Raw genomic sequence first — 27,437 nt, 5'->3', positions numbered from 1 at the left:
TATAGTGCCTACCATGGTATGCAATTGCTGGGGGAAGGGAGCAAAAGGAGGCTGAAAAAGTGCCATTTCTTGATAATCCAGTTGATAGAAGCTTCTGCAGCTGTTGGTGTCTTCTCTGCTCATATCAAATACTGCGTCCCACTTACACGTGCTCTACTGTATTTGATGAGATGTAGGAAATGAGTGAAGGGGCTAGCAAGCCTCTGGGGAGGACACTGGTCAGTGGGGAAGGGAGATCCCTGACATTGTGGAATTAGAGAAACCTGTGACAAGAAGGTAATTGGCTATTCATTGGTAATCAGTATTCTGCCAGTTTTCTGTCTTCCCTTTAACCTGCTACTTGGTTTAAGCTCATTTCTGTACTGCAGATTGTTACAGATAAGGTTATCCTTGATCCTTCAAGACCTAAAAAATTAACTCTTTCAAAACACATTAAAAATTTTATCTTATACATTTCTTATGATCCACTGTCACATAGCACATACAATGATTCTCTTTGTTATCTAATGTTTTTCTTTCTCTCTCTCTCTCCACTTCGTCTATCCTTTGCTACTCATTCTGTGCCCTTTTTATTCTCTTTTATTCGTAGTTGCTGTCTTCTGTTTTTTTGATTTAGGTTTTTTTTGTTGATGTTAAAGATGCAGCAGTCAGAAAAGGGAACAGAAAGCAAGAGTATTAAAGCAAGAGGCTAACATGAATGAATGTAGCAAATGACTGCAAATAAGTAATGCTTGGTACAATCTTAAGGTGAAGAAAAGAAAGGCAGTAGACCTGTCCTAGAGCTACATGAATAGGGTAAATATAGGAAAATATTAAGACTGCCCTAGAGCTAGGTGCATAGGGTGGTAAATGTAGCAAATATATGCAATTCCGTTGCCTTTCACTCTAAGCATTAATGAATTTTCTCCAGCTATGCTTAAGCTGCTTTATACTTGTTCTTCATAAGATTCATCTGCACAAATGTTCTCAAAGTGACTTTGAAAGCTGTGTACGTTGTTGTTCACAAGAAAAAGAGGGTTTAAATTCATTGGCGCGAATGAACCTGTTCTGGGAGTGTGTCCTGGCATTCTGGACACAAAGACTGTCACAAGTTTCTCAGGCCTTGTCCAGCTCATCATCGCTGTGAAGGTAACAAATGGCACGTACGGTTTATGTGGTTTTATGTATCTTACACTGATCCAGAAAGAAAATTCTAGATAAGTCTCCTTTTCATTCTTCTCTCATGTGCATCTCTGTGTTATCAAACAGGTAAAAGTAAGTGTGGGATCCTGTGCTTATTTATGCTGATATACGTATTTGTGCCAGCTCCTTTGGGATAAACTGCACAAAATCCTTCCATACAGTTCTGAAAGAAATTGCAAAGGCATCTTAATGCGCAGCCATTTTAATTTTGTGTAGGCAGGATAATGCGAAGAAGCAGAAAGTAGCGGGCTGAGACCCCCAGTATGGTCCGGGGGCTGCATGCTCCTGCCGTGGGGCAGCTGTGATACAAACCTGACCTTGTGCCTGTTCCTCTGGCTGAACCCATATCCTTCTACAAACAGAGTATTTACAGAAAGCATCCAAACTGTTTGGCAGGTGAGGTAGCATTTCTTGAGATGATGGACCTGCCCAGGTACATCAACGCTGAAAATGGAGCAGCTGAACAAGGTAGGAAAAAAGCAACCCCCCTGCTCCCCGGGCAGGATGGTGTGACTGTACCTGCTATTCCTCTGTCCTTTGTCATGCAAATGCTTCACGTCTTCACTTCACACTGTTGGGATATTATTATCGAATCAATTTATTTAAAGAAGAAAATCTTTACGGTGGAAGGAGGGGCAGACGGAGGGGGCAGCGAGTGCTTTGCTGGCTGCGTGCCGTGTTTTAAAAGGTCAGTGGCTCCTGTCGCTGTGCCGGCCAGTTGCTAGGCTGCCGTGGATTTCTGTGCTCCTTTCCCTGGCAAAAGGGACCTCGTGATGAGGTGCAAGGTTATAGTAGTGCCTTTTTAGTAACCTCACCCACTCCTTTCTGCTGGCTGAGCAGACCGAGTAAGGGAGATGCTCTCAGGAGCAGTTGTTTTCTTTCCAGGGTTCTCAAAAACAGCTGCTGAAGTAACTGATAGCTTATTTATCCTGCCAAATTAGACCTAATGTATTAACTTTGGGAACAGAGTCACTGTTTAGTGAACTGTCAGGGCACGCTGGGTAACTGAGGCTTTCTTAGGGATCAGCAGAATTTGTTGCCACCTTCACCCCACTTACATCTTCTCTGAACTCATGGCAAAGCACATTTACTTAATGCTTGAGTGAAAATTATCTAGCAAAGGTTGCAAAGTGCAGAGCTCTTTCGTGAGCTTTTCTTTCAACCCTGCTTTCCTTTAGCCGTCTCAAGCAGCAGGAACTTTTATGCATGTCTGAGATGCGCTATAATAGCAACCAGTGCTGCCAGTGGGGATCAGGCCTTACAGTGCTAAAGGTGGAGCAGATATGCAGTAAGAGTCTTATCCTGCACCAGAAAGGTTAAGAAAAAGATGCAACATGAGAGCAAAACAAGGTAGGGCTGGGAAGGGGAGGACATGGTTGCTCAGACTAAGTATGTGCTTTCTGCCCGTTCAACTTCATTTGCAGAGTCCACAATCTGTATTACCCACAATATGGGTAATTAGAAAACAGCACCAGGGTGTAAGCAAATGAAGTTTTCTAACCTCAGAATAAAATTGCCAGGATGCCATAATAAGTGTTTATTAGACATGTGCAGCAACAAGAAAGGTAGTTATTTAATTTACCTCTTAGTTCAGTGGCTATGACAGGTATAGTACTCCCTGAAGCGAGCGTGAAGTCAAGGAGGTGAGGTTTGCACTGATCCTACTATGGGGAGGTTGGGTGGCCTATTTCTATGTTTGCCAGGCATTTCTTATAATATGGTTGGTTTGGGTTGCTTGTAACCTCATTAAATGTTTGCTGTTCGTGTGTATGTTGGCAGGCAGAGTTCTGTGAAAGTACCAGCAAGTGACCATGTAACCAAATGCCTAATCTATGTTTGCTTATCCTGATAGGTCATCAAATTCTTCCCAAGTACGTTAACGTACAGCTAAAATGCTAACTAGGGTCTCAGACCTGATCTGAAGCTTGCCTGGGAAGTTGGGCCAGAGATCTAGGTTGAGGTCCTGGCACCCAGCTATCGCTGTATGTGCATTAAAATTAGTTAGGGCTCTGTATGTGGAGATTGTTGACTCCTCTGAAAGATTTTGTGTATATTTCTGCTTATTGAAGGGTTACTGTTATCCCTTCTGGTATTCCTGGAACTTCCTCCTCCACCCTTAATAATCAGAACTTGAAATGAAATCTTCATCCCTCCAGAAGGGGCAGTGAAAGATACTGCTCAGATCCAAAATAAGAAGCCCTGCCTTGCCAAGACTCTGCAAAAGTGCTGCAGAGGTACATCTGAATTGCTCAGCATCTCTCTGTGATGTATCATGTGCTTATGCAAACTCCACCAAACGGTATTACTTGTGATTGCCAGTGAAACCCTTGAGCAAGATAATCTGAACTTTATCAGTGCCCAGTTAATTCAGGTGGCTGTCATGGATTCTTATGGGCTATTCAGTCATCCAGGCATTTGAACATATTAAACTTGCAATAACACAATAAATCCACCTTTGAGGCCCTTAGTGTTAGATGCAAAGTGTGGTGGCCACGTGGTACAAAGCACTGGTACTTGTTCTGCTTGTTTACATGAATTTGGCAGGATGATGTAACGGGAGACTTTATTGCCAAATCGGGATATGATCTCTTTGTGCCACTCTGGCTTCATACTAGATTGGATATCAGCTTTTTTTTTTGTGGCTAGGTTAGACGCAGACACCCAAAGTGTTGGATTTTGTTTTCCATTGAAGTAGACGGGGATGTGGTGGTGGTTTGCATCAAATTGTACTGCTTGATGCTGGATCAGTGAATGACCAGATCGTGAAGAATCGTGTAACCACTGCCTTAGCCATCAGATAACTTGTTGATCCAATATTTGCACATATTTAATAAGACAGTTGTTGCTTGGAACTATACAGAAAGGGATGTATAATTGACCCTATTAGTTAAAAATAAAGAACCGGTCATTAGTTCATGTCAGCTTACTCAAAATGTAACATAAACCCTGCAAAATTGTCTGTCGTCTGGATGGGTTCAACACGTGAGATGTATGGTCCGCTCACAAATTAGCGGTGCATGCTGGAAGGCAAATACAGAACGTGTGTGTCAAGTGGCAAGTCCATGGATGTGTCTTCTGTATCATGTGCCCCTCATCCTCTAACTAACTTTTGGCTGCAGGCATTTTCAGCCTCCCTCATAGATTTTGTGAATAATGCTATACTTGCCTACACACGTGCTTTCTTATTTTACTGCATTAGCTCAATTTCTCTGTGTTTGTGTCAGAGAGTTTGTTTCATAACATAGTGAGGAGGGAAGGAGGGTGCGGGTACACACTGGTACTGCTGTATGTTTGTCCTGAAGCAAATAGGTAAGGTCAAAAACTGAACTTTACACTTCAAGCAAAATGTCACAAGGCTTGTGAAGAGGCTGGTGATGTCCTTGGGGTCATTTGGGCACCTGCAGAGGCTGCTCAGAAAGCTCTGTCAGCTGCATTGGCATTTTTTGCTGTGTATTAGAAAGCTGTGTCAGAAAAGGCAAACTGCTGGTGTCCATTCCAGAGCTTTCACTGATCTTTCATGTACATAAGTCCTAGCAATTGAATACCTTGAAGATAAGGTTTGAAATCGTAAACTCATTTGGATCTCATTTGCTTTGTGTGTGTTTTCTAATCAGCTGTAGGAATGAACTTGTAAAGACTGCATCCAGCTGGGACCCTTTAAACTCACTTAGGAGCCTCTGTGCATGAAATACCAGCTTTGGCTGCTTACAAAAGCTCTTGTAACCCCAGCTGTGAATCCGTGTTTGATCTTTGTGAGCTGGTATGACCATTGCTATACAATCCAAACCATAGCTATGTCAGATGTCCCATTTGAGGTGTGGCCTATTTTTTATACAAAGAGTGAAGCATTTACGTGATCAGGCAGAGCAGAGCACTGTGTATCTCTCCGAAGAGCCACGGAAGTGACAAGCAAAGCAAGTCATTAGAGATTTTTTTTTTTATCATACCTGAGCTCTCTTCTAGTTTATTAGTGCGGGTTATATTGTAATAGTACTTCATGCTGCAGTGAAGACCCCTATTGTGCTAGACTCCATATAACACAGACCTTGCAAAGACTTTATAATATAATTTAACTTACAATGAAACAGATGTTTGACAATGGAGGAGAAGAGAATAATAGACAGCATTAGTACATGTTCTAATGCTTATCGTGGGCATTGCTTTGGGCTCTGAATCATTAGAAAGCTTTATACAAATATTTACTTATAAATAAATATTAGCAAAGCCTATTATACAAAGAGAGAAAATAGGACAGTAATTTTTCTTTCCAAATAGTATACAGCATTTTTGGCCTAAAGTAAAATGCGTGATAGCTAACAGGCTGACTAGCACAGAGGCAAAAATAAATGGTGGTTGAGGAATACACAATGACCAGCGACAGATATTTAATGGTACCTTTTTTAGCTTGTGTAACTGGATGGCAGTATAATATAGTTTTGGCATCTTTTGTGGATATTTTTATTCACTGATATTTTTCAAGGATATTGTTTCAAACATGGTTACCGTAAATCACCGCTCAAAAGCGTTGACAAGCACACATTTTGTTGTGAGGTTACGAATGGTTCTCTTTGCTGTTCGCTTCCCGTGGCAGTTCAGGTGCCTCATACGACAGCACAGCCACTGGCTTTTGGACTTAACCCCTGACTTTGAAAATTGCACTTGGTTTTTCTGTTTTTAACATTTATGGGCTGAGTTGTGTTGGTATATAGGGCTTGATCGTGCCCTGTATGATCAGCTCCAATTCTTGGGCTTTGAAAGCCAAGCAGGTAGATTAGGATAATGCTTCTTATCCTTTTTAAATCAGAAGACAACCAAACCTTTTTAAAAAGAGTCCACTGATGCTCTTGTACAGTGTTGTTACAGGGTATTATTTACAGCCTAGTAGGAATTCAGCTAAGCTTTCAATGTGTTGCGGGTTTTGTTTGTTTTGTCATTCCTGTTTTCTCCTACTTTGTTCACCTTTAAGTTTGGCAATGTGTATATGTTTTCTTGAAATAATTTTGTAATGGTTTTGAGATGCACCTTCTGATATCTCAGGGGAGACAGCTGATGAATACTTCTCAAAGGTTCACCTGTGGTGATATTTAGGGTTGGCTCTGGGGTGCCTTGCTGGTTTGGGTCAGGGAGTGCTGGGCTTTGCAGAGCCAAGCCTTGGGCATCACCTGGCTGAGCAGCTTCAAGGACTGAGAAGGTACATTATTAGCCATGTGGCTGCTTTCTTGAGTTGCCCTTTTGAGTAGCTCTGCAGCCCTCTTACATGCTGTAACAGGTAACGCTTCCTGGGAAGCCTGTGGTTCTTGTCAGTGGGAATGTTGCATATTCGGCATCTGTCATATTAGGTGATGTAGAAGCTATTTGAAGTTTCTCTCCAAGCAAAACGGAAAGACATCCCAGATAGTTTGCTTATGTCTTATAAATCTCTGATTCATCCAGGTGATGCCTGCTGGCGATGGCAAAACCATGGTCTGAAACCCAGCACTGAGAGCCAGCACCGCGTGTTCCTGCACTGAGCGAAACGGGGTGTCTCGGGTCCCTCGGTCTAGCCCTGCCATGTGGTCACTGATGCAGAAAGGACTAAGGGCTGTTGGTCCTGTGCTGCTGGTCACGCCCACGGCATTAGCAAAGCTACTCCCAACACACGACTCAGTTACCCATCTAGGGTCCAGTGGGTGTCATTTGGTCTCCTGCAGTGTCCTGCAGCACTCAGTGTGCATTTAGAGCCCGTGTGATGGCCTGGATGCAGACACTACATTGATTTGAGTGGATGGAAGAGGGGGACAGGCTAGCTCTAACCTTCAGTGAATTGTCCATGCTCAGAAAATGAAGTCGCTGTGTCCTGCCTGATTACAGCCTTCATCTAGGGTTTGGCTTGTGAGAACAGGAGGTCATTTCATCATCAGCTCTGCTCTGATTTTGCAGTGAATATTCCCTTTTCATACAAAGGTGAAAACTGTATTCCCTCAAACAAAAATTTTGCACTAAATTGTGTACGAGGAAGAATAGCTACTTTGAGTGGAGACTGCAATTGAAAATACAATTCAGGCCAGGGACTGGTGTGAGCGGGGGGAGCCCACTGAAGGTAAATGAGCGGCAGTGACTGGCACTAGTAAAGTATGTGACTTACATGTATGTGCTGTGACATTTGTGGGGAAAAGGGTATCATGTGCTAGGATGTAACTGCTGGGCAAATTACCCTGAAATAAGTGATACCAGACACGGGGCCAAATTCTGATGGCACTCTTGCTTCCAACAGATTTTCAGAAACTGCGTTTGAAAGAAAACCCTCGCTTTTATGCAATAAAGCCGAAGCAGTACGTCCTAGCCCAGCCGTGCAGGTTACAGCATGTGCGATGTACCCTGATTCCCTCTCTGCCTGTTTTTTCTCTCCCTTCAGATGGCCAGTAACCCATGTGCCAGGCAGCCCTGGCCCGCGCTCGGCGAGCCGGCCGGAGTCGGCCCCTGCCACTGAGGCGGGGAGGAGGGAGGAATCGCCCCAGCCTGCGCCATGGCCTCGCCGCGGCGGGCCCGGCACGCCGGCCCTCCCGACGGAGGCTGGGGGTGGATGATCGTTGCCGGCTGCTTCCTTGTCACTATCTGTACCAGGGCCGTGACGAGGTAAAGGGGCTGCTTCTTGTCTTTCTGACCTGTCTGTGGCATTACCCCCTTTTTTTTTTTTTTTTTTCCCCCCCCCCCTTAGCAAGAGGATTTAGGATCTCCCCTGATGTCCCACAGCTGCAGGGGTTATTCTGGCTAGCTACAAACCTCTCTCCTGCTACGTTTTTAAAGGCTTCCTGAAATCCCGAAGGCTGTGGGGACGGCTGAGGGATTATGAGCCCTCTGGTTTTAGTCTCGCCTCCTCTGACAGCTGCTCTCTCTTTCTCAACACCCTCTCCTTGATTTTTTGCAGAATCAAAGCCTCGGGCAGGCAGTGTTATTTCAGGCTGTGGTGGCTTGGTTGGGGAGGGAGGAATCATGTAGGGTCTCTTGGGGTCCGCTGTGTCCCTCTGACCCCACAGCCGTGCTCATTTTTGCTAGTCCCAGTGGATTTGCTTGGCTCCTGAGTCTGAGAAACCTGTAAATACCCCCTTCTCCTACTGCAAGCATTTCAGGTACCATCCTGCCTGAGAAGGTCCGTGCCCTAGAGAGGAGGCCCCACTCTATACCCTTCTGGTATCCGAAATATGCAGAACATATTTTCTCAAAAATAGAAAGAACAGGAATAGACTGCTGCCTTGCATAAACATAATGTATACATCTGGGGTGAGATGGCTTCCACAGCTGCTGTTGGGCGACTTTGATGTCGACTGGAGACACAGGAGCCTGGTGAGTGTGAACATGGACATTTAAGCTATATTAAGCAGAGAGATAGGCACCCGGGTAAGTGAGGAACACTGAGACAGTGTCTTGTTGGACAGTCAGTATAATGTAAATACAGTGTTTCCTACCTAAATTTTACATTTCTTTTAAAAGAAAGCTACCGGGTTTAGGGATCTAAAGTCTAGGGTCTTGGAGTCAACAGCATAAAAGGGCATGGAAACATTGATACAGTGTTAGTTTATGTATGCAATTCTGTAATAACAGTAGAGATTTCCTAGTGGATCTAATTCCTTTTTCACGTGTGAAATGTGTTAAGTCCAAGAAATCATCTAACGGCTGGCACACATTTAGAGTATATACAAGAATGAAGTATGTGCAAGAAAAAAAGCTGAAGAAAGTGGTTGTTTGTTGATTTGCAGGAGGAAAAAAGAGAGGGGGAAAAGGGATCTCTAGCTGATCCAGAAACCGGAATGAAACTGCAGCCTTTTAATCTGTTCCCCTGCAGAGACAGGTAGAACAGTAACGCTCGTTAAGCAGAGCAAAGTAACCTCTTCTGGAAGCATTTTAATAAACTATTGTAAGGTCCATGGGCTCCTGCTGTGTTTTGATTCCCTGTTCATGAGGAGTTGCTCTTCACTTGCTTTGCACTTGTGCATCCATGAACACATAGTTATAGGTGGTGCTGGCTCTATAGGTACTATGCTGGCCCTGCCCCGCCAGTTTGTGCAGATGTGAATGCCACCATTAGCGAGCAACCAGGTCAGTGAAGAACTGGGGAGCTGGGGCTTTGTGTACCAGGGAAGCAACATCATTATGTGGGCTATAAATTGCTGGTGATAATTACAACTTCAGTTTCATTTCAGTGAAAAATAATATGAGTTATAAAAATCTAGCAGCAGATACCACAGTGAGAAACGTGGTATTATAATGTTCGTAATCTCTCTGGAGTAGTTATCTGTCTGAATTAGGTTCTACATCAGCCTAATTGTCTAATCCCACTCTTGGGATAATAGTTGGACACCAATTTGTGATTCAGTTCTTGCCATTCAAAGCAAGGATTCTTCTCTGGTTGAACCACCCTAGCCTAGGTGCCTTACGCAGACTACTGTTGGAATTAGTCAGATTGCACACATCATTTCATGTCTTGTCCCTTATGCGTTAAGGTAGCCCTTTGTTTCCAATATCCTTTAGAAACTGTTTAAAAATTTCTCCATCTCATTGGGATTTAGGCAAACCACTGATTTGATTTTCCTGGGAGCTGGAGAGGATCTTCAAGTGGGTACTCTTTATACCTGAAGAGCGAGACCGGTGTTTTCTGTGAGGCAAATATCCTATGTTCACCAGACTGGCATTCATGTTTTCTTTCCTAGGTGCATCTCCATTTTTTTTGTGGAGTTCCAGGCATACTTTGGGCAGGATTATGCCAGAACAGCTTGGATCCACTCCATTGTCGACTGTGCTACGATGCTCTGTGGTGTGTATTACCCTTTTAAGACTAATGTGGCTGTGTTTTCTTCAGCTCCATCTGGTTTTAGTGTGTTCACAAGTTGGTGGAGTCAGCTGGGAAAGGTAGATACTGTGGGCTCTCTGGTGTATGGTATATCCAAGCTGCTTCCCCCAGCATAGCTGTGCAGGAAGGGAGTGTCTTCATACTATAGAAAAGAAGCAGAACTTTGTTTTGTCAAATGATCTGAGTTTTCAGAGATGTACTTTTGTCGAGGTCTAGTGGGACAAGTCGTGTTTGAGAGCTACTAACTGAGCACTTGTTTCTTTTGCCTTTTGATTGGAATCATATTTGAGACTTAGCACAGGATGTACATCTTGCCTTCAGATCAAGTCACAGTCATCCTCCTTTTAGCAAACTCGTATGTTTACAAATAGTCTTTTCCCTTAAAAGAAAATTCAGTGTTACTAAAAATGACATGCATCAATGCAGCAGTTGTACCAAATTTCTCATCAGTTTACTTTAAAACTGTGCAGCTAGGTGAAAATCCATGCCCTAATCCTGTGGAAGAGGGTTAATCCATGAGAATTGCTATGAAGGCATAGGGACACAGCTGGAATGAGACACAGCAACTCTCCTGTGTCAGCCGGGTTATATCTTGGGGGAAAAAAGAGAAATTAGGATAACCTTGCCCTGGCATTGCAGGTAGCGGAGAGTGAGAGCGCTGGTGATGACACCCCATGGTAGAGGCAGGGTGATCTGGGAGCCATCGACATTGGAGAAGTGCAGGAGTGGGGTAGCAGCCCCGGAGATGGTTCAAAAGATGTGAGACGTCTCCTGTTTGGGTCTGGCGCAGAGCCCACAAGGCCAGGGAGGAGTGAGGAAGGACGCCTGAAGTTACTGAGGGTTGAAGTGCAAATTCCTGGTAGGGGAAGGTCTCAGTGTTGTAAGCGTGGAGTAATGAACAGTGTGGGCTGCCACTGTGGCCTCTCTTGACCCCAAAAACTATGAAGTAGCTGTGTCCTGTAATGACTTTGATCTACTAAAATGGCTGCTGAGAAAGCTAGTGTAAATTTCAGTTTTATCCTGATTTTCAGGAAGATGATTTTTAGCAGTTTTTTGGTGCTCACACCATTGTGATAGGGGGGATGTTGGAAGACCACTCTGTGTAGCTGTGATCACCATTTTCTCCTGCTTGCCTACTGCTTCCTTTTCCTTGATGACAGTTGCAACAGTGTGTGAGGACCTGCCATTAACCACCAGCTTTATTTGTTTCTTTGAAGCCCCGCTTGGGAGTTTAATCAGTAATCATGTATCCTGCCAAGTTGGTATCATGCTAGGAGGCCTGCTTGCATCTACTGGACTAATTTTGAGTTCATTTGCCACCAGCCTGGAACATCTCTACTTATCATTAGGAGTCCTTACAGGTAGGAGGCATTCAGCCCCTTTGTTCCTGCCAGGAAAATAACACGGGAATATTAAAAATGATGGCCCCTTCCTTTCAAGAGGGGTGATCTCTTCTCCATGTCATATTGCCACCGCACTGGTCAATAGAGATACTCAGACCTGTTCCCTTCATTGTAAAAGACAGACTTTGGCTGCCCCTGTGGAGGCTTCAGCACTCGGTGAGTCTCATACAGCCCAAACGCAGCACGCTGCAAAAGCAACTCTTTAACTTCTGTTAGAGAGAGGACTACGGATGAAGTTCTGAAATTATGGGAGGTTAGGAAGGACTCCTGTTGCAGGTGACACACAAAAATGTTTCCTTTTTTGCCTGTGATTTGGGAGGAGTTTGTTATGGTAGGAGTTCTAGACTGCCCCAAAATACTTGCATATTAAAAAAAAAAAGTTTAAATCAAAATAAAAGAGTAAATGGGCAGAGGAGCAGCACTGGGTGAATACCTGGTACCTCAGCTGTGCACCTTATTTTTGTCTGCATTACATTCCATTGGAAAAGCAAACAAACTGCTGGTTGGTAGTATTGCTGTAGCAGGTCCTCCGTTTGCGTTCAGGTATGGTGGTAACAAATATCTTTGCTCTCTCCTATCTCTCTGTGTTTGCTGTGCACAGAGGAACTTGTGAGGTGCCCGTGGTCACACTGACATTCCTTCCTCATTAATGCTGACCTGGTAGCCACGGTGATATAAGCCCTTGTACTTGGTCCCCTGCTGTTTTAGTAACAAGTTGGTGGAATTACTGCAGTTCGCATGCTGCCAACAGCTTATTTGTTTAAAAAAAAAAATATCCTTCTTGTAGTGCTTGTCGCTCCTGTATTACAATGTTAATCTTTGACAAATGTGTTCATACCAAATAAAAAGGCTCCTTGTAACTCGAGGGACTGTGCCACATACCATGCTAATGCCACTGAGGCTTCCTGATGTGAATACCGAGGTGGGAAAGCAGTTGCACTTTGTACATGGAGTTGCAGAGAGCCAGTTCTACAAGCAGTGAACTTCTAGTCTGTGGGGACTGATTAATGGAGAAGTGAACTGTTGGTAAAGGCTAGAGGTGGTGCCCCAACCCAGAGAGGAGGTGGGAGCATAACTGGTGAAGGTCTAAATCCATAAAAGCTGCAGGACTTGAAACTGTGAGGAGTGAAGCAGAGGTGAGATGGGGGAGTAGCAGGGTTCCTTCTAAGAGGTATGAAAATGTTTTCAGCCCCAAACTTTGCATTTCTGCTTTTCACAGGACATTTATCGGCTTTTTTTGGGACCTCTTTCCCCCTGCCAACTCACTAAAAAATAAACGGTGTGTATGCCAAATAGAGTATGATTTTCACAGCTCTCGAGTGATGATGTCTAGCTCGGGGCTGCTCCTCTGGCTCTGCTGCCCACACAGGTCCAACCCCAGCTCTCCGCCTTGCTCCTCCCTTCACCTCCTGAGGGGTGCCAGAGCGGGCTCCCACCGCCCAGAGTCCCTCTAATCCGCTTATCCTGTCCCGGCAGGCTTAGTGCCCGCCTGGCACAGTGCGGCCTTTGAGGAGGACGTGGCAAGCTGCTTACGGCGCCAGGTGATTATCTCCTCTATTGGCGAGTTCTGCCAAAGGCAGTGGGGACCGTTTTACCCTCAGTGTAGGACATGCTCCAAAACCCTAGTCAGGAACTCATTTCTGCGGCTGATGCAGAACTATATGTTTTAGTGTTAGGGCAAGCATTTGATGATTAAAATCTGCTCTCTGGTTCTGCAGCAGAGATCACAATCTTCTTCCCAGTCCAAGAGATGGATCTTACTTGTTTACTAAATTGGGCATGTCTCTGTTTTCTGAGGCTTTCCCCCCCTCTTTACCTTGTAGGCAGGGTTTTAAAACGGTCAGGACTCTAAGCAGCTGCTGTGTGGAGTTTGTTTAGCTAACTGAAAAAGGTTTATTGTAGAATATTAGTAACAGAGACAGACTCTTTGTACTGTGTTTCAGAGACCTGAAAATGAATGTTCAGGATTGCAACAGACTGAAACACAAAAGTGGTGCCTCATCAGGACAGCGTGCCCAGTGCCAGCGTTTGCGCAGACCCTGGGTCAAGACCTCATCTTGCATCCAGGAGAGGCTGACACGCTATTTTTCGGATGTTTATTGATTGTCCTTGTTCTTGTTATTAAGTGAACCCCATCACTTCTTTCTGAGCCTTGTTATCGTGGATTAATGAAGATCCGTTAGGTTTGTCAAGTCAGTGACCCTGACAGTGGAAGAAAGGAGTCATCCTGGTTTCTCTTCACACTGTGACTGAGCTGTGTGATACGGAATCAGAAAAAGCTTCCTATTTGTTTGTACTAATGAAAGTAGGTTATGTGGTTTAATTTAGTGTGTTCCATATGTCATGCTCAGTATTAAGCCATCTGCACTGTGCTTCTTTTCTAGGACTTGGGTTTGCACTCTGTTATTCTCCAGCCATCGCGATGGTGGGCAAATATTTCAACAAAAAGAAAGCGCTGGCGTATGGAATAGCCATGTCAGGAAGTGGAATCGGTACCTTCATCCTGGCCCCCGTGGTCCAGCTCTTAATCGAGCAGTTTTCCTGGCGTGGAGCTTTACTCATCCTGGGAGGTTTTGTTTTAAACCTCTGTGTCTGTGGTGCCTTGATGCGGCCTATTGCTCTTAAAGAGGACCGTAAAACTGCTCCTGAGTTTCTTGAACAGGATTATGTTCCCGAAGCACAGAAACGAGACTTAAAGCGAATGTCCATCTGTCCATCTTTAATCGAAGTGTGGTCTCATGAATGTTTATGCTACTGTTCATGGAAGGAATATGACTTTTTACTGATGCCAGGCTTCATGGTGCTGGCAGTGTCGGTTTTATTTATGGCATATGGCTGTAGCCCTCTTTTTGTCTACCTAGTGCCTTATGCTTTGAGCGTTGGGGTGAGTCATCACCAGGCTGCCTTCCTCATGTCCATACTTGGTGTCATAGACATCATTGGTAATATCACCTTTGGATGGCTAACAGACAGAAGGTAATGGCTTACGGCTAAGCAAGTATAAGCTTTAGCTGGTGGGAGGCTGGATGCAAGTGAGGTGTAATACATGTAAAAGTTAACATTATGGACTTTTTCTGTAGGATGTGTGACTTAAAAAAAAAAAAAAAAAAAAAAACAAACAAAAAAAAAAAACAAAACAAAAAAAAAAAAAAAAACAAACCAAAAAACCCAACACAGTCTAACTTTCAGAAATGCTTACTATTTAATGTTTTTGTCTCTTTCGAGTTTGTTCAATTCTGCTGGTTTCATTTTTTTTTTCTTGAAGAAATGACGTGTTTGTGCAAAGCTCTTGCATTTGACAGTGGAAATGTAACCCCCTGCATATGAGTTATGTTGAGCGTGATCCTCTGTACCTGGTTCCTAGAGGGTCTCGCTCTACTTCCTCTGCCTTTCCATCTCTTTTGTGCTGCTGGGGAGGCACAGAAGTCATGGAAAAGGGTCAAGGGTCTGGCCCAACACTGTCAGGCATATACTCAGAAGAACTGGCCTAAAATTGTTATACATTTTCCAGTATATGAGAACTCACCGTGCTTTGCTAACTCAGCTCACTCCAAACATCTGTGTGCAGCATCTGTAACATCAGTAGAGACTGGCTAAATTAAGAAGGATTTTGAGTCTAAAGGACGCATTCTTTGAGCGTATTCAGTTTGTGGGAAAAATCGATCATTGGTTTTGTGGGGCAGAGAGAAAGGGAATTGCCATCTCACTTAGCTCACGCTAACTCCAGTGTTCAAGGTCTGATGCGAAGGATGACAGCTAAGAGAGGTATACTGTAATATTTTTTGCATAATATTGGGAGCACCTTGCTGGACTGGGATGTAAAGCCTGATGGAATACTGCTTTGAACACTGAAACTTCACTGGGCTGCAAAATCCTGACAGCGGAGTGGCTCCCCTCACTAGGGACAGCCCAAAGAACATGGCAGGCAGGATGGGCTGCTGCTTACCAGATGTTTCTGCGGCCGTAGGTGGGCAGCTTTCCCTACCTGGGCTCGTCAGTGTTGAGCTTTTCATCTTGAAGGCTGTGTAAGAAAATGGAATTAAATTTGAGCTATATAAAAGAGAGAGAGAGAGAGACTGAAGTGCTGCATGCCAGGGCATAGAAACTGAGATGCTGTGTCCAGTGATAATCTGTTTCTTTTCCATTTTGAAATTTGCAGGTGTCTGAAGAAGCATCGGCACTTTTGCTACCTCTTTGCTGTGGGAATGGATGGCCTCTGTTGTCTTTTCCTGCCAGTTCTCCAAAAATTCCCCTTGCTTGTGCCGTTCTCATTTACCTTTGGCTACTTTGATGGAGCCTATGTAACGCTGATCCCTGTCGTGACAGCAGATGTAGTGGGAACTTCTTCCTTATCATCAGCACTGGGTGTTGTGTATTTTCTGCATGCCATACCATATCTAGTGAGCCCGCCTGTTGCAGGTCAGTTCACAAATGACTTTCCTATAATCTTATTGCTACTTCAGATTTACCTGTTGGTGTGATGTAAAAGGAGAGGAATGACAGCAAATGCACACTGAATGTGGAGGTAGCCCCTGGGCAGGGAAACAACACACCTAGACCTTCATAAGACTCTAGATCCCACTTAAACCCTGTCTTGTTGGGATTATTTCTATATATAGAGCGAGCTGAAATTTAAAAAACAAAACAGTATGGAATGGGGCTTCTAAGAACTGTTACATCACCACTTCATGTAGTTCAGAAATTGTGCAAGTAGAAGGAACAAAAGATTTCACTGTGAAATTACACGATTTTGAAAATGTAACCTAAAGAGAGTTTTATTCCAAGGTTGGGGGTTTTTTTGTGTGCAGAGGACTTGATCTTTTCATCTCCAGACTGCTTTGAACAGGTGGGTGAGTCAGCTTTACTGCTGTTTGGTCACAGGCTCATCACTGTAATATCTAACCATCATTTGCCCCATCGGTTCCATTACAGTGAAGTAAGGATGAGAGCTGTACTCCTATTATTCTTTAGAAAGACCTTCACGCAGTTTTGAGTATTGTGGAAGGACAGAGATCTTTTTCAAACAGCCATGTATATATATGCATATTTTGTTTGCTGTTCACATCAATTCCCAATTAATCTCTGTTTCTGAAGCTTTTAACTTAATTTTCCATAGCAAAAAATATTGCAAAATGGAATTCTTTTAAGTGACACATGAGCCTTGGGCATAACTCACTAGATGTTTCTGTATGAGGATCTCATGCACACAGTATTTAATCCCAGGGCTCTCTAAGCATGTCTACAGACTGCCAGTTAAATCCATGCAGTTGAAAGACGTTTGTTTAGTATTGTGGTGATGACTGCTGTGCCTTTTCTCATGGGTTTGATCTCTAAACAAAAGCCCATAAAAATCTTACCTGTCTGCTGAGGACAAATCCCTGCCTGCCCCAGGAGGTAAAAGTATAGTGACGTGATGTCAACCCATGTTGTTTGATTACATTTATATCTGATAACTCCAGAAGTTTATAAAACTCCTGTTGATCACAGGATTTGTAAATTATCAGAATTTTGGTGGGCCTTTAAAAACCCACGATTTGTTTTCCTACAGGTTGGCTTGTGGACACAACTGGCAGCTATACTGCATCATTCCTCCTGAGTGGATTTTCTATGATATTTAGTTCAACGTTATTGTGCTTTGCAAGCCTAGCAAAGAAAATCAAAAGAACGCATTTGCGGTCGCTCACCAATGATACTGGCACCAAACAGCACATCTGGACAAACGGAGCAATAGCTTATTCTGTCACGGCAGAATTAGACCAAAAGGATGTTGAATTTTTGGCTGCGGATACAAACAGCTACAGCAACAGATGACAAGTGCCGTCAAGATTCAGCACTGCACAGCCATGACTGAGATGGAGGTGGCTCTGTAGTGTTACGCTGTTGAAGATATTACTCCTGTGAAACAAGGCATCTCTCAATTAGATTTTTCTGTCATGTTTTAGTTGGCTAAACAGCAACAGTAACACCAAGTTAATGCAGTAATAGAAGAAAGCTAGCCTGAAAATAGAGAGAGTTTGTAGATACAAATGTTCACAGATTTATTTGAAACGCCATATGTCAACTCCACAGGTAATCTCAAAGATGCTAATTGGCTATAATCAGAAGAAACCTATAAAGTAATCAGTCACCAAAACTGAACAATAAAGTTTAAATTATTTCAGAAATAGTATTAATGAAATAAGCTTTTTGGTGTTCTGGGCTATTATGTTTCAATGGACTAATCACACACACACCACCAGAAAACCTCCACATTTATCAGTCTGCATTAAACTCTTTGCAAATAACTGTTTCAAATGCCAAAGGCTTTTTTTTTTTTTTTTTTAAATCTGGCAGGAAACTGTGATTGATGCTGAAAGTATCTCTGGACCAGCTTTAATTTTTACAGTGTGCCTGAATTTTGTACATAAATTGCAATTTAATTTCAAATATGGTTTTAGACGTGCTTTCCCAAGCCCCCTACAGCAAAATTTTGAGGTGGTTGCTGCTTTTTTTCCTGGATATCTTCAAAGCTTGAATTTCTAAACATTCACATTCCAGGTATGATTCTTGTCCGGGAGGGTGGAAGAGGTGCTGTGGCTCTTCTACTATCTGAAGAGGAGTAAATTTGTGCCAGGGGACTAGGTGTGCTGATAGACAAACCTGCTTTAGCTGCATTAGTTGGAAGAAGCCCAAAGGCAGCCCAGGAGACCAGAGGAGAGGCTCGTGGTTTTCCAAATACAGAGCCTCTTTCTCCTGTAAAATCAGCAGCTGTTGAAATTTAGAGTCCCTGCAAGCAGATGACTGAGAAACTGCCCACTCCACAGGCTGTTAGTAAAGAGGATGTTGGCAGACAAAGTTGTTTCTGCGTACTCCAGTGGCAAGTCTGTCTCTTCTTGGACCCAGGAGTTGTATCTTCAGATGGTGCAAATGACTCGTTTGTGCCAACTGAAGAGCGGATCGGGTCACTTGTCCTGGATGGCCAGAACACAACAGCTGCGATTTGCCAATGGTTTCCTGCTACTTGCGTGAGGAATATACTACAGCTGGCTGCTTCATGGGAGCTATAGACTCCATGAGGCTCAGGGGGTAAATTACTGATGTGATGATTTAATAAATAATGGGATGTTTCTACATTTCCAGAGTGAAACTGTTGTCAGCAATGGAGGAACTTCACGTTCTGCAATGTAAATCACTTCTGTGTTTTGATTAGCAAATTGAGCAGAGTCCAAATGATTTTTATCAGGGCTGAACTAATAGTTTTGTTAATCATCTGCAGTGTATTCAATGGTTGCTCATGGTGTCCTATTCCAGTCTGTGCCTCAGAAGGGAAAGCAAAATAGACTGATGTTCACAAATTTGATTTAGATCAAGATTACAGCCATAGTGGTATAATGTATTTTTTATATATATGAATAGTATGTGTATCAAGTAGTTCTATTATTCATGCATATTTCAAATATAACATATTAAAATTGTTTGACTTCAGTTGTCTGTGCTCAAAGCATTTCTCGCTGCCCTGCTTCAGAAATGTAGTCAGAGCCAGTAGCATGACTTACATGCACAGACCACAGATTAAGAGATGGGAGTGCAAAAACTGCTTAAAACTGATGACATAACCTTTTTTCAGCTCTGCGTGGCAATTGAGTCCTGGGCCCTAATTTTGATTTTAATGTACATTCGTAAAAAAAGACAAATTATCCATGATATTTCTTAATGAGATAGGAAAAATATGCACATTTGGGAGGGGAAAAAAAGAGGTGGCTTTAGGAATTAGTAGTGAAGAAGATATTGTTTTAGATCTTAATGCAAAAGTTTATATCAAAAAGTAGGGAATATGTGGTCTACAAAGAAGATAAGCTATTTCAAAAAGTTGTAAGTTACTGCTGTCATTTACTTTACAAAAAATTACTTTTTTTTACCACATCATGACATGTCAGCAGTTGTTCATGCCAGAACTGCATATTCTAAAAGCCTGTTGGAATAGTACTATATGCATTTTTATCCTAGTAAACAATACCGTATACTACGTTATTAGCATTTTTTGAATTTTTTTTTAATTTCAAGATATTTTTCATAGGCTTTTCTGTTTTGTGTTTAACTTATAATTAAGGCAATATTTCTTGTTTTAAATGTCTAATTCAGCAGAAAACATTCAACTGGTTTTGTACACAGACCTTTTGTAGAAAATGATAGAATTATTTCAGGGTTTTCCAACACTGTTTCTGCTGTGAATTAAGCCAATGGACAAAAGCTTATATACCAGAATGACGCTTTCTGTGCAAAAAAACACACTGTGAAATGTCAGCCCTGTCATGAATCTCCCCGGCTCAGAAGCAGGAGGAAGGAAGCGTAACAAGAAATGACCTGCGAGCGGAAGAAATGGCAATACAATCCAGGTTTGCAAAGCCTCATGCCAAACCTCTACCCCCTGGTCCACACGACCCAAACTGAACAGCTCATCTTCAGCCCACCATGTGAAATGTTTCAGGCAGCGCGTTATAGAAGTCTCTGGATTATACCGTTTTTAAAAAATGATTTATTGTATCTGCAATGTTTTTTTCAGAGACTATAATATTCAGGCTGTTCTCCACAGAGGATATTTCCTGGCATGGTGCAGCAGTAGGCAGAGATACCTGGGCTAGCTGTGAACAATTTCCCCAGCTAACGCTGCGTGTTCCCACCAGCCCTGTAGAGCACTGACGGATAGGAGCTTGAATGGAGCACTGCACTGCTGAGCCTGTCTGGCTTCCCGGGACAGCGTGGTCCGACTTGGCTGGGGTAACATCTGTCCGAGACAGAAACGGATGGATCCTACCTCAGATGAATCCTGCCTGGGATAATACTCTGTTCCGTGCAGTGAATGGGAATTCAGTGTAAGTGAAACTGCTTACAACTGCTGAAGTTATCCCATCTGTTTCCATTCCATGAGGTTTGAAATGGGGAAATCATCATTCTTTTGAAATTGCTTATGTTCTAGTGATAATTTTTATCAGATTGGCTTTGGAACACTTAATAAATTGTACCTTGAAAAATTGTGTGAAAACAGCATTGGAGTCAAGTACCTTCTGTTGAAAAATAACCATGTTTTCAGAAAAAAAGAGAAAACTTTGAGCCTGAAACATTTCTGCCAGCTTGGATGATAATTTATCTCCTGAAAAACAAAGGTGGTCCGTGCTACTATATGGTGAATATATTTTATATTGCCACAACAGTTCCTTGTTTGCCTCCTAAAGAGTTACAAATTTATGTGAGAAGGAAGAGCTCGTTTAAGTTAAGCTGTAACAGTACTTCATGGTCAGCATAACGAAGTCCTCAGTTGGGATCGCCTCAATAAATAATACCTTCTTCTAAGTAACTATTCTGGTGTATTCCAGTAGAGTTTTCTATATAATTTAGAAGGTGCTTTTGAGTCATAACCCTTCAGGAAGTATTCATTTATCTTCACTCCTTTTTTCCCTGCACCGCTCCAGTGATGTATTCATACTTGGGTGCGAATTGAGAGGCGTTCAGCTTCTGTGTGGTTCTGGTTTTGCCCACGGGACTTGGACGCTGCAAAATGCGTGCTTGGTTTTGTCCGCTTCCTGAAGCTCAAGCTCAGGCCCTGCCCTGTGTCGCCACGCCAGGCAATGCAGCAGCACCACCCTGCGGGAAATAACATTTCTCCTCATTTACAAGACACTAGGCAAGAACTAGAAGGCAGTGTTTGCACAGAGCATCCCTGGGTAGTACTGCGGTCCAGTGCAATCCTCCAGAGGCCGAAGAAGGTAAGGCACAACAAATAGATTTCTTGCATCGCTATGCCTCACAGTCAACTTATTCTCTGTGGAGAAGATTGAGCCGCTCTGACTCTTCATAAAAATTCAGGCTTACATCTTTCTCAAAATACTTTACTGCTTCTCCTTGTTTCTGCAAGGTTCATTTTCCAGGAGAGAGGCAGGAGAGGCGCGGGTGGCAGGGTGTGGAGGGGAGCACGGATGTGTCACCATGGCTTCGGGAACCTACACCACCTCTTCCTCGAATTCTTCCCTGCTTCCCTCCATGCCCTCAGGAGGGTTTGGGTGGCAACGATGCTGACGTTATGAGCCTCAAGATTGAGAAAGGCAGTGACGTTGCCTAACGTACCCTTTTGCCCACATAGCTGAGCACACCACCATAGGTATTCACCGGTTCCTCACTTCAGCCCTACTGTTGTTCCTACCAGCTTTCAGGAGTGGTGTGTCAGTCCTGCTCCCAGGCCTTCCTGTTCTCCTCCCTCCCTGCTCTTTCCCTAGGTAGGGCCACCTTTGTTTCTAAGAGAGAAGCTGGCAGCTGGCTGGAAAACAAGGATGGATTTTGCCCCAGTCTTTTCTTAGGAAGAAGGTGTGGTTGTATTATGTACACCGTTAAGCTCCTGATCACTTCTGCTTGTATTATGAAAGATTCTTTGAGGGAGAGCTGAGAGGGGAGAGGTTTCTTGATGTTTCATGATCTGGCATCCTATTTTACACTCCCTCAGGCCTGTCATCCTGTCTGTACGTGGGACTGCTGTTGCGGGGGCAGGAATGCTCCAGGATGGCTGGCAACAAAAGTGCACATCCTTCCTGATGGGCTCTGTCACTGGTTTGCTTCGTTCTATGCTACTGGCTGGGACTCAGAAGTGTTTTGGAAGTACAGCATTAGTTTTCCCTGAGCACCGTGATCTATTATACCAAGGTACAGTACTGTGGAAGTAGGCTGTCCTGTTGTAAAGAATACTGACTTTTAGTTGGATATCTGAAGACACTCACCTCCCCACCCGTTCTCTCTGTCCTTTCAGCTCTTTCTTCCATTCACGTAGACACTGTGGGCACCCACCCCTTCTCCCACACACCCCTTGCGTTCTGCTGCCCTGTTCTCTGGTGCTGATGCAACTCTTTGCTCTAGCTGTGCTCTGCCCTCCATGTCCAGTTCAGTACGTTTCTTGTGTGTTTTCTATCCCCGGCTTGTTTCACAAGCATGGCCTCGGATAGCCATCTCTTCGGCATCTCAAAGACTGCCTTTCCTTCCTCTCCAGATGTTTGCTGTACCGGTTCCTGAGAGCGCGGTTTTGGGTAAACTAGACGGCTGTTCTTTTGTGCACAGTTTAATTCTTTGGTGCAACACCTCTGAAGCTTTGCTGAGAGTTTGGGAAAATAAATGGGGCTGTCTCCTGACCCTTTCATATCCTGCCAAAACTTTATCCCTGTTACTTTTTCGAATGGCCGTTTCCCTTTCTTTCATCTACTAACATGAGGATTGGTCAGCAGGGAGATACCAAAAGCAATAGTCAATGGATGCAATGCTCTTTAATAGTTCACAAAAATAATGCATGTTTTGTAAGCTTTCCAGTGACTAGCCAAACAGTGGTTATTTTTCATAGTTAAACAACATACAAGGGAGTAAACTGAACAAGTCTTCAACAAAAGCTTCTTCTAAATAACACTAAAGAAAGACATTTTTTAAATATTTGAAAAAGCATCAGAAATTCCGTTTGTGTATAAGCATGCCTTTCAAGTGGATAGATGAAATACTACAATACAATTCCCTTATCTTTTTCTCAGTAGAAGGTAAGATCTGATTTCCAGCTTAGTTCTGTGTTCTACAGATCATCACTTAAACACAACCTTTATACCAGTGTTAGCATTGAAGACTAAGATAGCTTAGCTATTATTTAGGCTTTCCAAGCATGCTCTCTGTTTGTGAATGAACAAACAAATGAACAATCATCATCTGCAGTTTCTACATTATCACCAGAAAGTAATGCCACCAGATGTTTCATCTGGTTATAACTTCAACCTTAAAAAAAAAAAGTAGTTTTGAGAGTCTGTTGAAATGTTATTGGGTTTGGGGATTTTTTTTGGTGTGAAGGATTTTTGGGAGCTTTAGCTTGAGATGGAAAGTCGTAGCTCACATAATGCACTCAAATATTCTTCATTGTCAGGACACAATGCAACGGCTTTCTCATAGCACTCAGTTGCTTTATGTTTCTCACCATTTAGATTATGAATGAGCCCAAGCGTACCGAAATCTGTTGCATCTCCTAAACCTCCCTGAATTCTCTTTTCCAACAATTGATTCAGAGCATCTCTGCACTTAGATCTTATATAAGAATCTTTTTCGATTTTCAGCCCTTCTAGGTAATACCTAATGGCTTCAGATTCCGATTTCATGTGAAAATGCTGAAAATTGCCATAATGGTAGTAGTATTCTTGTTTATCATTATAGGATAGAATATTTATCTGAAACGCTTTCTGAAATGTCTCTTCTGCTTTTTCATACCTCTTTCCTTGTGCATACATGTTTGCTAGGTCAACATGGGCACTAAAAAATTTTGTCTTTTGGTCAGTCGCCATTTTAAAATGAAAAATGGAAAGTCGGATGAATTCCTCCACTTGTTCTTGAGGTGGATATCTTGTAGTCTTTTTCAATTGAAACAGCTTTGCTCTGTAGCAGAGTCCTAGTTGGTGATGCAAAAAGGCAGATTTTGGTGTCACTGCTATGGCCTTTTTCAAAATCTTCAGTGCCTTGTCCACTTCTCCTTTCCTTCTGTAAAACTTAGCAGCATACCGCAGGACATAAGGAAGGTCAGGGGTTTTCTGCATTGCTGCTTCAATGTACCTCTCCCCTTCTTCAACTTGCTTGAAGTCCTGAAGTTTTAATGCAAGTAATGCCACAATGAAAGTATCCTTTGGATTCAGTTGCACTGCACGCTTAAGGGGCTTGATGGACAGGCTTGCATCTTCGCATTGTCTGTGAGAAAAATCTTCCAAACGATACATTGCTATTGCATAGCCGGCATTAAATTCTGGGTTATCGGGTTCATTCTTCAGAGCATTTTCAAAGCAATTCTTTGCTCTCATGTAGTATTTTCCCCCAAACTTTAATAATGCCCATCCTTGCTCAGCATAGATCTCTGGAAGCTGAATCTTCCATTGAGCAGTACTTGAAAGCTTTTTGCAGCTGTTTTCCACTTTGTTTACGTAAGTTTGAGCTTCTTTGTATCTCTCCATGTGGTAATAGATCCAGGCATAGTTCCCCCAGGTAACAAGACTTCTCCTGGCAATTTCATCTGGATAATTTTTTTTAATTTCTTCTTCAGCTTTTTGGAGATTTCTCAGGGCTTCCTCATTTGAATTCTTTAGGTGGCATACATAGGATAGTAGATTATAATTTGTGATGTTAGATTTTATTAAAAACTCAATCTGATCGCCTATAGTTTCCTCTAGCTCATCAAGATCCACATCCTGCTTCAGCAAAGTCCATGTAAAATGACATTCTAGCTCCAGCAGGGACGTCTTCAAGGAATTCTTGGAAATGGTACTAGAAGAAAACAAAGAAAAACTTACTTATACTCCATTTGCTTTTTGCTACTCTTGTTTTTAAACCAGGCATGATGTACTTCAAAAGCAGGCAATACCTCACCTGGTGCCACTAGTCTCCAACAAGCCAAAGCTGTGGGAAACCATAAGTCTAAAGAGCTGCATAGTTATTTTAGTAATTCTCCTTGCCAGTGTATGAGGGCACCTCTTACGTAGCAACAGAGCTGGTGGTCTGGATGTCAGAGGAGGGCTAGTCTCTGTGGTAAAGCTGGCACCCCTCTGGGCCTCAGGAATATATTTCCTATGCTGGGAACAACTGCTGAAGCCTACCCAAAAGAGGTAATAAAATAAAAAACTTCCTCCAAAATATAGAGAAAGTAATATAGTGCCTCTCCCATGTCTCTGTATATTTTATGGTTTGGATTATAAATTTAATTTTTAATTTCCTGCATTTGTAAATCCTTGTTTGTTAGATCATAGCACCATTTTTATGTTATGATTATACTGATCTATCCAGTAGCTGGCTCCCGGATCCCACCAGTCTCCCCAGTTGCTGGCGCTTGGGTGTACAGGCCCCCGAGGGTGCAAGCCCACTCCACTTGCTGGTACAGACCACTCCCTCACTCCCTCACTAACCCTATGGATCCCCAGAAGCTGGCTTTGGACATCCAGTAGCTGGCCAGGGATCCTCTCGCCACCTAGGTGACCAGACCCTGTTTACAAACCACTGGTCCTTAATACCCCTTTATCCCTCTCTAGTTTTCAGTATTTGTTCCTTCCCAAATCACCCAGATCCCTCCTTTCCCTGCCTTTGGTCCCCTCCCCAAACATCCCATAATAAGTCTCGCAGAATCCCCAAGTGCTTTTCCCTGCATCCCATAACATGTCCCATATTCCTAGGCAGTTCAGACTGTAAGGCACTCCTGTGGACCCCTGATGCCGGGTGTCCCTCCGGCCCGTGGGGCTGAGGGTCCCCTGGGGCAGCCCTGGGAGGGCCGGGTGGGGGCTCATGTCCCTGACTGGGGCACTGGGGAGCCCCCGGCTGCCCTTGTGCCTCTGTGCTCCTCCGTGTGCATGGGGATGGGCTGATGGCTCTTGGGACGGGCCTGGGAGCTGCCGGGGCAGGGTGTTATTTGGGTTCTCCCTCCTGCCACTGCCTGCCTGTGCCCCTGTGTGGGTGCGCAGACCAGCTTTTATCACACAGTCTATCAAGGACAAACCTTTACAATGCAGAGAAGACAACACTTTAGTCCACGTTGTGCTCTCCCTTAAAGAAGGAGTTATACACGACCTTATAACCGAGGCTTCTCAGCCAAATCCTTTGTTGTTAGAAAGGCTACTCTGCTCTCCCTCCTGTAAAACCTAGAGGGTCTAACAGCCTGCATGGTACAAGGTGTGCTGCTGCTCAACTGCACAATCACGTAAAAGAGGAGATGTCTTTTGGGTAAAAAAAAAAAAACAAAGAATGGAAAGACTGGAAAATTATGAGGAGGCAAATCAAGGAGGAATCGGGAAGCAATTCTTACAGGTTCTGGGACAGCGGGAAGGACGCTGGGTAAAGCGACACTGGGGAAAGCAACCCTGAACACACGTTTCCACCCAAACTATCTGACACGGAGGTACTGGAGGAAAATCAGACAAAAAAGGTATTTATAAATGCTGTTAACGCATAAGTTTGTCTTACAGACTTTTTTGCCTTTCTCAAATAATCTCCTCTGCCTAACTGATGTTTTTGATTTGTATTAACAACAGTTCCTAATTAGAAAGCTGCATGTGAGGTAATTACAGTTCTTTTGGGATGAAGGGGAAGTGAGAGTAAGTTCCTATTATTATCGCTATCTTGTTAGAAACCTTTGGCTACAGCTGAATACCACAGAACAGATATTGGCTCTCAAATCAGCAGGAATAGCTTGAAGCATTTAAGTAGTCCCATTCAATTCAAAATGAAACGTGTGTTGTTTTTTCTTGCCTTAGCTGAGAACCATGATAATGTCCATGGCTGAAAACAACAGTGGAGAGTAATTAATAAAAGGGCATTTGTGGAAAATGAATATTCATGAATGTCACAAAAACAGGTTTGTGATGCAGATTAAATACAGTTTAGCTTAGTTCAACGCATAACTGGTAAATGCAGTTTCCAAAGTTGTCGTAAACATCTTAGCTGTGCCCTATTTGAGTGTGTGTGTGCGCACCTCTGTGCATGAGGGACAGTCTTCAGAAAATGTTACCCACCCCTTACGCTCCAAGCTGCAGCCCAGAACCTGCACTGCTCTCTTTGCTGGTCCGCGCAGTAGTAGAGATCAGAAAGTAAATTCTCAAATGCATCAGTGCCAGTCACCCATTTGGCTGGGCACGAGCTACAGCTGCAGCCTGGATTTCATCCCTGAACTGCATGCACACAGTTTTTCTGACTGTCAGTTCTGTTCACAGACTGGCCTTTGTTGGAGAAACAATAACATTACAATATTCTATAGCATCCCTATTTTATTTTGATTCTTCCAGTAAATATTCTGTAAAATATTTTCTGCTGTTTGGATCCCCAAAGTCCCTCACTACTTACATTTATGTAAATAATAAGCATTATTTTCCTGTGGCGTAGCAAAAAAGTATCTTTTAGAGACTGGGTTGCTTGCTTACCTCATGGTTTTCCTTCGTTTTTTCAGTGGTCTCAAGTTAGCTTCAAAGCCAAAGGAGTGCTGCCCACTGTTGTTATGACTTCCCTTTTATGTG

The 27,437-nt window shown here is 43.2% G+C and overlaps 2 protein-coding genes across 4 annotated transcripts in view; one reads left to right on the top strand and one right to left on the bottom strand.

Moving 5' to 3' along the window:
• SLC16A12 (solute carrier family 16 member 12) overlaps positions 1-19,181 on the top strand; it is a 35,073-nt gene extending 15,892 nt beyond the window's left edge. Inside the window, exons 2-7 of one of the 3 annotated variants that reach the window (XM_076338728.1) lie at positions 7,577-7,797; positions 9,870-9,970; positions 11,227-11,370; positions 13,797-14,388; positions 15,572-15,831; positions 16,961-19,181. In XM_076338728.1, the coding sequence (XP_076194843.1) occupies positions 7,688-7,797; positions 9,870-9,970; positions 11,227-11,370; positions 13,797-14,388; positions 15,572-15,831; positions 16,961-17,223 (1,470 nt within the window). In that variant the 5' untranslated portion in view covers positions 7,577-7,687 and the 3' untranslated portion in view covers positions 17,224-19,181. Of the gene's footprint in view, positions 1-7,576; positions 7,798-8,314; positions 8,506-9,869; positions 9,974-11,226; positions 11,371-13,796; positions 14,389-15,571; positions 15,832-16,960 lie in introns of those variants that run through there. The other 2 variants (XM_076338727.1, XM_076338729.1) reach the window with 2 other exon arrangements.
• A 3,497-nt stretch (positions 19,182-22,678) lies between these two features.
• On the bottom strand, positions 22,679-27,429 carry IFIT5 (interferon induced protein with tetratricopeptide repeats 5). Its single transcript, XM_076338726.1, has 2 exons — positions 27,345-27,429; positions 22,679-24,708 (listed from the first exon to the last, which is right to left on the bottom strand). The coding sequence occupies exons 1-2, from the start codon at positions 27,347-27,349 to the stop codon at positions 23,271-23,273; spliced, it is 1,443 nt and encodes a 480-aa protein (XP_076194841.1). The 5' UTR covers positions 27,350-27,429; the 3' UTR covers positions 22,679-23,270.
• Positions 27,430-27,437: the final 8 nt, after the last annotated feature.

The sequence above is a fragment of the Aptenodytes patagonicus genome, chromosome 5 (assembly GCF_965638725.1).
Source record: "Aptenodytes patagonicus chromosome 5, bAptPat1.pri.cur, whole genome shotgun sequence".
Taxonomy (NCBI): domain Eukaryota; kingdom Metazoa; phylum Chordata; class Aves; order Sphenisciformes; family Spheniscidae; genus Aptenodytes; species Aptenodytes patagonicus.
Note: the sequence above shows the minus strand (reverse complement) of the source record. Positions and strands in the feature narration are given on the sequence as shown.